Source organism: Aythya ferina, assembly GCF_964211825.1.
Source record: "Aythya ferina genome assembly, chromosome: 2".
In the NCBI taxonomy this organism is placed as follows: Eukaryota; Metazoa; Chordata; class Aves; order Anseriformes; family Anatidae; genus Aythya; species Aythya ferina.
In genome coordinates, this window is record NC_140297.1 from 87,229,514 (window position 1) to 87,240,446 (window position 10,933).

Genomic DNA, 10,933 nt, shown 5'->3' on the forward strand with positions numbered 1-10,933 from the left:
CTCCCACGGGCCCACAGTTTGTCAGACAGTCCGCTCCTCCATCTGTTGCAAAGCACCCTGTCCAGAGTGGAAAGCGTTGCCCAGGAAAGTGGTGGTGTCACTGTCCCTGGGAGTGTTTAAGGAAAGGTTGGACATGGTGCTTGAGGACATGGTTTAGTGGGTGACATTGGTAGCAGCGTGATGGTTGTATCAGATGATCTTGAAGGTCTTTTCCAACCTTAGTAATTCAATGATTCTATAAAGCTGCAAGTGCTGAGCAACTGGGGCCACCCAGAATACACCTGTGTGTATCAAATCAGGCTCCATGGTGATCCTGAGGGAGAGCTGTCTGGTTTACCTGGGAATAAATTACATTAATGTTCCCCCAGTTCAGTCTCTTTTTTCTGTGATATTAAGTTTTGGGAGATCTCCGTGTCTTCATCTCGACGCACAAGCTTTTTCATCCTATTTTTCCCTCTGTTCCGTTGGCCACACTGCGGCCTGAAGTCACACATAAGCCCTGGCTAACTTCTTTTTTGCTCCTCTACCACAGGCGGACAGCGAACGCCCGCACCCGGGCGGCCACGAGATGGCGGCGGCAGCCGTTGGAGGCGCGGCGCGGCCCCGGAGCCGCCCCGTTGCCACAGGGACGGGCGTGGCGCTGCGGCCGGGGGGGGGCAGCGGGGCCGGGGCCGGGCACAGCCCGGTGCCGTCGCTGCCCAGTACCGGGCTGTGTGCCCGCCTCCTGCCTCTGGTTGTGGAAGGAGTGGTGGTGGCACGGCGAGGGGCCCTGGGCACGTTTCCAGCCCCGTGCCCTTCTGGTGCCTGCAGCCTGCCGCCCTGGTAGCTGGAAGCAGACGTGGCTGAGGCTTGAGTGCCCTACGTCTAGGCAGCAGGCGGTGCGGTTTGTTTTATAGTGATGCAGGTCTGAAGCAAGGAGCTTGTCCCTAGGCGTCAGGCGAGGCTTCTGGTGCTTTGGTGGGAAGATCTCGGGGGTATACATGGAGCTGAGCATTTGCCTTTTTCCAGGTCATCTGTGAGAGCCCCATGGCCAGGCTGTCTTCACAGGCTAGATCCCACCTAGCTTACCTTCCTCTAGTGCTTGCGAGGCTCTAAGCCTGGCTGCTGGTCCCACCTCCTAATACTCTGAATTAGAACATCCCTTTGGTTTGCAGAGATCCTCTAGATGTTGTCAGGTGGGAAAAAATATAAACCACAAACACCATACACCATGGGTGAATCCCAGTAGAGTTCAGTCTGTTTGAAGAGAGGAGATTTTCAATCAGCTGCGGGCATTTTCCCTTGTAAATAAGCTGTGTAAGGGGCTTATTTCTTTGAAAAATGCTCTTTCATTTTAAACTATCAAAGTAGAGATCCAAATGTCTGGCAATCCAGCAAACTAAAATGAATGAGAGTATTTGGGATAATGAGGTAGAGCAGTTTCAGATGGACCAATTAGTGTAGTGAAATAAAACAGTCTAATGGCTCTTTGCCCTTGATACCAATGAAAGTGAGTTCTTTAGGGCATTTTGTTTAGAAGTGAGTTTCAGCATATTTGTGTTTGCCTAGTAGCTCCCGGAGAGGATGTCTGCCTTAAGATAGTTTACTTACACCTAGGTAACTGCATTCGCTGCATTTGGAGTCATCGCAGTAAGTCTGTATGCCTTTCATAGCCTAATTCCTTAGATTGTCTTTTTCTTCCGTTTGCCACCTCATTTTCCCTTTACGGAAATTTCCCTTCCTTGTAGAGTGTTTTGATGTTTCTGTTTGATTGCTTGTTTGTTTTTGCATGCAGAAAGTTGAGAAACCAGTATTTCTGGTGAGGGCTTGACTCACCTTATTTTATTAAGGAGGGGATGACTTGGGGATCAGGTTGGATTATTTTACAAATGAAGACCTAGAAATGGACAAATTAGAATGCTGCCCTTGCATTTGGTGGTAGATGTGGAGGAAAGGAAACTAAAGGTTTAACTGCTACTAGCTGTCTGTTGTGACTCTGCTCTTGGTGTCCTTGACATGGTCTGCTGCCTGAATATATGTGGTGCCCTGTACTAGAACATTTTCTATGAAAACCTGAATGCTATTTCAAAACTTAAACAAAGGCCTTCTTTGTTGAATATGATCTTCCAGAATTTGTCTTTGCTATGTGCCCTTGAATAAAGAATCCTTGTCTTCTAACTTCATGCTGAAATGCAGCATGTTGCTCAAATTTCAGGTTGACTAGATTTGATAGTTGCCTGAAAAAGGGATGCTAACAGTTTATTTTATTTATTTTATGATATTTTCTTTTCCATTACTACAGAATGCTATTACCGGATGCCCACGAAGCGACCAGAGAAACCAATGAACTCAGATATCCCACTTCCTCCAACATCCCAGATTCCAGGTCTTGCAAAAGCTCCCAATGAAGGGACATTTGGGTGCCGCAGGAAATGGATCAAAGACACTGATTCAGCTTATGTAAGGCTGGCAAAGCAAGGAGGCCGACCTGGTGTGTGACTTTTCTGGCTGTTTGTTCTGGCATTATTTTCTTTGGTTTTCCATGAGTTTTGTGGCAGTAAAATTTTGCAGATGTTTCAGAAGAATCTTCTGAAATTAAACTAGGGGAAAAAGTATTTGAAATTGTGACATAAGAGGTCTGCTTGTAATGTACACCTTTGCTGTGTATTGAATTAACTACCTGTTGTCAAAATAGGTAGTTTTGCATTTTGTCTGAACTACTTGGAAAATGCTGGCAGTTTACCTGCATTTGAGATAGGTCTTTACAGTTTATGCTAGGGCTCTTTAAGTAACAGTCTGGTAAAAACAGTCTTGTCACAAAGAATTGTTATCAGAAAGCTTGGTAGATGTCTGTGAGGTGTTTTTTTTCTAATGACATCCAGTTTGTTATGGTTCTGTGTATATTCTGTTCTTGTACCAGGACACTCCATGTTTTTGTTGTTTCCATTATTGAGAAAGAGAAGTTAAGAGACTTGAACAGATGGCAGGCGTGCACACTTAGAGCAGGATGACAAATACAGGAATATGAATTAACAGACACCAGCAGAAACGTGTCAAAACTTTTAGAAGATAAATAAGGGTACAAATGAAACATGGTGCTGCAAGGTTTTGATTGCCTGTTTAACCAAGGAAGACAGATGTTACTTAGTGAATACTAAAAGGTGTCTCTTCTTGGTAAAACAGCAGCCTGAAAAGATGATGCTTTTATAACCAGAATAAGAGTCAGAAAAGTAGCAGCTTTTGTCTTTTCATCCTAAGACTTGTTGAAGCACTACGCTCCTGTTACAAGCAAGTCATCTCCAGTAGCATACGCTGTGCCTGACTGGTACTCACACCGCTCCAATCCTCCAGCAGCCAATGAGCCACGGTAGGTCTGCCAAGAGCCTGAATAACTTCCTGGGTTCTCTCTTCATCTGTCAGTGTTTCAGAATTATTTTGTAATGAAGCGAAAAATACATATCCCTGGTAAAAACAAGTGTTAAACATCTGTCTGCAGGAACTATGTTTCCACTCTACCAGATTTTATGGTTCACAAAGAGTTCAATGCTGATGACCATCACAGTAATAATTACGAGACAAGAAGAGGGCCTTTCGATTTCGATATGAAAAGTGTTTGGCAGCGGGATGCTGAGGACAAAGAAAATGCAGAGAAAAAAAAGGTATGACGGAGATGGCTTTGTTTGCAGAGCTTGTCCAGATGCTTCTGACTGAATTTGTTGGTTCTTACGAAGGGAAGTTGCAGTGTAGTAAATTTATGTTTAAGTGTTGCAGGTGTAGCGTATGAACCAGATATGCAATTTCCAATTGCACGTGCACATATTTAAGTGTAAATGAAAGCTGGGAATTAGTTTCTATCTTCTTATGCTGTGTTTCTACTGAAATTCACTTCTGTTGAATCGAATTCTTGTTCAGTCCTGGGGGAGGAAGGAATGAGAAGGAGGAGGAGGAGGGAACAGAAGGCTGTTCAGAAAAAAGGGTTTGTTTTAAAGTTCAAGAGGGAGTCCTGAAAGAGGCTACACTAGCTGCCTATGAACAGAAGATTTATCCACCACAAAATGAATGTAGGGCAAACTATGCTTAGAGCAAACTTTTCTGTGATGATCTTAGGTTTAGAGGACAAAACCCCATCTCCCATCCTCCATCTTTCATCCTCCCCTCCTGCCCATTTAAGGCTTACATTTTTATAAAAAATAGTAGTCCTATAGTAGTCCTAAAAAATCTGTAGTCCTGGGTGCCTCAGTTGCCATATTGCTTTGGAATATACATGGAAAGACTTTTGATGTACTTGAACACTAGTACATCACTTCCACTTAACTACAAGCGCAGGTGTTGGACATTTTAAGTAAAAAGCCCTTAACCTTTGCTGAGGAGAGTAACAAGTGCAAATTCAGAATGATGTCTTGTGTCAATGGGGATATGTTGTCCTTCTGAACAGGCTTGGGAATGTCATCTTAGCCTGCAGAAGTAGTCATGCACATAATGTGTGCTTCAGGTATAACTTGCTGATGCCTTTAGGTGAAACTTTTTTTCAGTCAGTCTCAGGGCATTGACACTTGAAACTCAAACTGCCATGGAAGCCTTCTAGAGGATCAAAATGTGAGGCAGATTAAGTGCTCCCTTACTTAAGAACTCATTGTCTTTACTGCTCTGAGACAAATTTGATTTTGGTAATGGTATGTGTAGTTCAAGTCCATGTGGGGACTGGTGGAAGGTCTTTTTCTGCTAGGTGTGGAATTTGATCAAGGCCCTGTTTCATTCAGTCTTGTACATGAAAGTTCTCATAAATTTTTTATTTATCACTGAGTACAATGTGAATAAATGGTACTTATTCAGCTCAAATTCCAAATCTGTAGAGGCCCTAATATGTAATCTATATTACTGTTTTGGAAGCTGAATTTTGTCTAAGGTACTAACTCCCAAACTTTACTCTTCTATAGTTAGGTGCCTCAGATAACAGATTCTGTGGCTCATGCCTTAGCTTTCTCACCCCCCTTCACACCACCATCTCTGAAATGGTTGTCCTATTGCAGAGTACCTTTTTTGTACCCTCACAAGAAGTGTCTCATATACCTTGAGACATCACATGATGCTTCTTTTGCATCTACTTCTACTTCCTTCCTTTTATTAGAGGTTTCTATTCTGTGGTTTGTTCAGAGCACTTTCCTGAAGATTCTTCCAGTGAGACAATACAACTAGCCCTACCACACAGTCTTTGTTTTTAGTTTTCTCACTGTACATTTTGTATAACGAAGGGTAGAGAGAGATTTCAAAACCACCACAGAAAAAATTCTGAGCAATACTCAATTTACTGCTTGACTAAATAATGACAGTGCAGTAGCAAACTACCTCAAGTATTTAGGTGATGTTGAATGTCTGGACAACATTATTCAGTCCAGCCTGATAAGGCAGCCCTTAAGAAGAGAGATGTATTATGCAATCATGGAGGGAAATCCCAAAGGGAGTCCTTATGGACAACTGCAAAAACATTTTAACCTCTAGGGGTTCCTGCTGTACTCAGTTTGAAAACATTGTTCCCGAGTGGGCCCTTGCTCTGGAGCTTTAAACATTTATGCCATGTTCCTCTGAAGTGTTAGAATCTCCATTGCTCCTCAAGTTATGGCTGTCACTGCATCTTATTAATCTTCATGGTTTTGCAATACATTGATTAGTACGAGATTAATTAACTCAATGTCTTGAGTTCTGCTAGGTATACATCCCTTATCTGTCAGTAAGAGTAAGCAATGCCAGTAGGGTTTTCTGTTGAGCTTTTTTCTTATGGCAGTTTTACTAGTGGTGTGCTGAGTGAGCCTTTGGTTTCTGTAGTAAACGCTTCTTGGCCAAACACTTAAGCCTATGTATTCCTGCAAAGAGTAGTTCATATCTTGCTCACGGTTGATATGCAGTTATGAGTGTTTGTGGAGGAATGAGAGGCTTTTCTCCGTGCCCAGGTGCAATTTGTTCATCTCTGAATGTTGCCATTTTTTCCTTCCAAAGATTGAAGAATGCAATCAAGAGATCTGGCTATGCGTTTTGTATCTGTAATGGTAAAGCGCTACCATTGTGCTAAATTGTACACCTTGAAGACAAAATTTCCTTTTTGTGCTTCTGGTCCATATTCTCTTGGTCTTGTTTTTCTGCTATGTTGATTGCAGTTTTCTGCTGCTCCTAATGAAGGACAGGTCTGGAGAGCTGCGGTATGGTGTTCCTTTAATGTTAGCCTTGGTGAAAAATACAGATTTTTTTTATCAAATAATTGTGGTTATTTTGGAGCTCTATGTCTTGAATGAAAATATTTTTTATTTTTTCCAGGATTCTGCGTTACGCATGTACAGGACTCTGTGTGTATGCATGCGTATGTATACATGTACACGCTCTAGTAAAAGGATTACTCACCTGAGGTCAGGATTTAACCTCAAATATGTCCTTGGAGTGTAATGTGGAATCCTGCCCTTGATCTCAGGGGAACCAGGATTTCACTCAGGTGCTTTCAGCTTTCCATATTAACAGGAAGTATCTATTGTACCTACCACCCATGCGTGTGGAAGAGTGTTGAGATCAGGGTTTTCACTGAGGAAAACCACAACCAAATACATTTACATTTTCATGGTATGACTATATTACATCATGAGTTGTTGGGTATAAATGAAGTAGTTGCTTTACAAATTACAGTTAGTGTTTCTTGAATCTGAAATTAATAAATGTGTGTTCATAGAGAGTAAGATGAATACGTTGTGTCTGAGGTCATAGCTGTCAGGCATTTGCACAAACAAGATAAAGGACTTTTAAGTGTTTCTGAAATGATACCTTTCTCATGGATTAAAAGGAGTGACCCCTTTTGTTAGCAGTCCTAGGCATGCAGTAACAGTCAAATGCTGTAAATGTAAGTAGTCACTCTTAGATTATGTTGTTAACTGTATCATCACAAATGGAGAGAGCACTTCAGCCAAGTGGAAAATGTCCTACGTAGTTTGCTTTTTCTGGGAAACTCGGTTTGCTTTTTATTTGGGAAGCTCAGTGGCTGTTGAATAGAGGCTTGTCAGAGTCCTCCATCTGGAACTTCCATGGTGTGTCAGTTCTGAAATGGTGAAGTTTAATGCTGAAGAGAAAAAAAGCAGTGACTCTTCTTGCACAGCAGAAGTGTTTTTGAAATGTAAAGCAAAAAAGGGCTGCCACAGCAGATGAGCATTCACAGATTTTGAAAGCAGTTGTAGGCAGCTGATTTTTTTTTTTAGAAAAAAAAAACCTTGTCATTTTGGACAACAGACCCCAGTCTTAATCCAGCATCACTGCATGCTCTTTTCAGTGTCATCTCTTCTTCGATGGGTATTCAAGTTTTTCACCTCTTTAAGCTTCAATAAAACATCATTCTGTTTAGCTGAAATTCTGGGATTTTTATTCTGGTGCAACTCTGGTTCTGAAGTGTGTAGGAACTTATCACTGACTTTCTGTTTCAGAATAAGTAGAACTGCACTAGGCTTCATTTGTTCTTCAAACATAGAAAACTATGCTCTTCAAACATTCATGTCTACATTTTTTACTGGCTTCTTCGTGGGTCAGATGTATTCAAACAACAGTATACTTTGCCCTTTCTAAACAAAATCTGCACAGGGTCCTGGGAAAGTCTGTGGTGTGTTTACATCTGTTTTGGAAGCTTTTCATCATGAATGTTTTCATTAGAGTTGTTTTTAGTGTCCACAATCCAATTGCAATTGATGATGATGCATCTAATTTTTGCACTCTGTTCATAATTTTTGCTCTTTTAGGTTAACTATATGGCAGTAGGAATGTCTACGTAGGTGAAAAGTATCTTTATCTTTAATGTACTTTTAAATTTACAGAGCAATATATTTCACTTCCAGTTACCTTAATTTATTTTGCAAGCAGGCTCTTATTCTATGGGGTACTTTTCTGTATTGCAAGTTTTTTTTTTAAAAAAAAGTGTGGTCAAATAATATGTAGGTTCCTATTAAGGGAATATATTAGAACAACACAAACACTTTCTTGATAGGCTTTGAAAATTGTACACACCATCTTGAGGATTCCTGCCCACTCTTTCTTTTTATGCAATGAAGGAAGTTGTACATAGTCTTTGAAGAATTTTTGTTGTTGCTCTTTTTTGCTTTTTTTTCTCTAAGTAGCTCTCAGTGAAAAATATTGGAATTACTGGGGATATTTAATTGAGTGCTTTGATTTGAGAGGGAAGTATATTGACCCTTCATCAGCTGTTAGTTTTGAAAGCTGTTAAAATAAACAGTGTTGATGTGTGTTGCTAATGTTTTTCCACTACTTTTTGGGTTCTCTGACTTTGAGGCCTAGAGTTTGTGGTGTCCCTTCACCATCTTTCTGGGTGTCCTCTTATGAGGACATAATGAATAAAGAATAAAAATAAAATATACATTCCTCTTATAGGCTTTTCTCAGTACATCTGTATTTGTTGGAATTTCAAGCCTCAAATTCATATACCACCATTGCTTTCTCATCCCATTGTATGAGATGTCCTATGTTTTTGTTTTGTTTTGTTTTTTAAATTAGGCTGGAAGTTAGTTTCTGGTCCCCCTGGCTTCATTAAGACTGGGATGTTATCTTGCACTGGACATAGGGAAATATGCCAAGATGAGAAGTTGCAATTGTTTGAATTAGTTTGAATTTGAAGCCTAACTTTTGGTAGAAGTGTACTGTGAGGGAAAAGCTCATAGATGAGCATGTTTGTCATTACTGACATAATGAACAAACAGCTGATCTTACCTGGTATAACTAAGGTGCTTTTAAATCTTTTTCTATTCCTCTATACTCCTCTGCTCGCTCTTTTTGAAATAATATTCCTACGATAGTACAACTTGATGATTTTTTGGGGCCTTTAATATAACTATCACTTCTGACACCACTTAGTTATTTTTATAATTGTTTTTATTAAGTTAAGATCTCTCTCATTCAGGTAAAGCTCCCAGCTATAAACACTACGTGTCCAACCAGAATGCCAAGTATTGCTATGAACAAGGAATTCAGTGGGAAAAATAGGCTTTCCTTTCCACCTATGTAAGTAACATGTTTATGAAATTCATTAAACTCCTAAACCTGCAAGCCTATGTGCATGCAAGTAATATTACTGCTTGGGAACTTGCAGAGATTAGAGAATTTGTGCACGGCCTTTCCGGATCCTTACTGCTACTAAACTTACTTACTGCCACCATCTGTAGTGGTGAAATATGTTAAATAGGAATTTAATTTATACAGTAAAGCTATTATTTTAGTTATTTACAAAACTTTTATTTAGGGAAAGTATGCATACAGTTGTGTGGTAAAATATTGTCGTGTAGTTAAGTACTCTTTTACTGCATTCTAAATTATCTGTTGTTAATACCAGTGAACAGATGCAAACTATTAGAGTGCATTGTTAATTCTGTGAGCGTAGATTACAGAGGCACAGGTAGGACTACCATGTTCAGAAATCACATCGGCTGTAGCCTAATGGAAGGTCAGGCCCAGCAGACATACTGTTATCAACACCTGGAAGATAATTAGTCTTCTAAGCGAGCGATGACAACACTAATCTGTGTGCACAGCTGAATTGCTCCAAAGTACTTTGTGTTAAAAACAGATTAGAGATAAACATCAGAAAATAGTCTGTTTTGGAAGTATGTTAATGATGCAAAATGTGTGATTGAAATGTCTAATGAAATGTATACTTATGAGCAAATTTTTGAGATAAAACCTAAACAATGCAGAATGTGTGTCATCAGCCTTTTCAGCTTACACGTTCTTGCTTAGATTTTTCTTTCTCACTAACTTTTTCTGGTCAGCAGGCCAGAATTATGCCAGTATTATACATGTGAAGTTCCAATAACATGAATGGTTCTTGTCATTTAAAACTACATGTATATTTACTGAATCAGTCCCAGCTGCGTGCTTTGTTTTTTTTCCTATGATGATGACATATAGCATGTATATGTACTGTTACTTACAAATAAGTTATATTATTTAAGGCTATTACTTTTTCTGTTCAAAATACATTCTTTCCACTTAATCCCAATTTTGGTTTACTTATGCTATTATTTAACATGTTTTGATTTACAGGCCTGCTCAGAGAAAAAGCGAAGCAGTAAACTTTAGCAAATTAATTAGCAATGGTTACGGGACTGACTGGTATCAACAACATACTGCATGGAAAAAAAAGATTCAAGAAACTTCAGAAAACAGTGAGCAGTCCACAGGTAAAATTATTGCAAGCTGTTTCTTTTAAATCTTTTAATGTTAGTTGGATTTGAATTATGGGTGGCCTGAATAATTTGATTCTTTCTCTTTAAGTATGCTGAGACTTACTGAGTTACCGTGCTTGGCTTACAGCACCCTGCAAACAGCTTAGGGAAAGTGCCCTCCTGCTTGTAGTCAGCAAAGGCAGGGGCTTTCATGGCTTTCTTTTCCATCTTTGCAGTTGTAGAAGTATGTTCTGTTCTGATCCAATGGCTCTTTTTGTAAAGTACTGAGGAGACACAGTTATCCTCCTCCTTGAAGTTAAGCAGACTGTAAAATAGTTGCTATTTGTTTTCGAATAGTCCTTGTTTCCTACTATTTTTTCTGAGAACTTAGAGTTGTCATCCATACTCATGTATATGAAACAGATCACCTTTTCTTAATAAATAAATAAATATGTCCACATGATTAAAAATTTTGGTTTTGCAACAGTTTTATTGGATTAAAAGTGAATGCTTGTCTATATGCTGTGGATTGACATGACTTTCTTGAACTTGAAAGATCAGTGTGTGGAAAGTTTAGTGGCTAGTAAAATTAATTTCTATGACAAATCAACACCTCCTGAATTGATTTTTTTTGGTCTTCCATTAACGTTAAAAACAATATATCTACCATATTTTTTTCTTCATATGTAAATATATGAAGAATATATGAATTTATATATTTTATACAAAAAATTGCACTTCAAAGATTGTATTCAGTT

At 39.5% G+C, this 10,933-nt stretch overlaps 1 protein-coding gene across 7 annotated transcripts in view; it reads left to right on the forward strand.

Annotated features, from left to right (window-relative positions):
* LOC311432080 (uncharacterized protein C7orf57 homolog) overlaps positions 1 to 10,933 on the forward strand; it is a 75,388-nt gene that overhangs the window by 62,120 nt on the left and 2,335 nt on the right. Inside the window, exons 1-7 of one of the 7 annotated variants that reach the window (XM_084510144.1) lie at positions 659 to 878; positions 1,552 to 1,629; positions 2,282 to 2,470; positions 3,238 to 3,346; positions 3,476 to 3,638; positions 8,915 to 9,015; positions 10,054 to 10,190. In XM_084510144.1, coding sequence (XP_084366270.1) covers positions 2,296 to 2,470; positions 3,238 to 3,346; positions 3,476 to 3,638; positions 8,915 to 9,015; positions 10,054 to 10,190 — 685 coding nt within the window. In that variant the 5' untranslated portion in view covers positions 659 to 878; positions 1,552 to 1,629; positions 2,282 to 2,295. The other 6 variants (XM_084510147.1, XM_084510148.1, XM_084510146.1 and 3 more) reach the window with 6 other exon arrangements.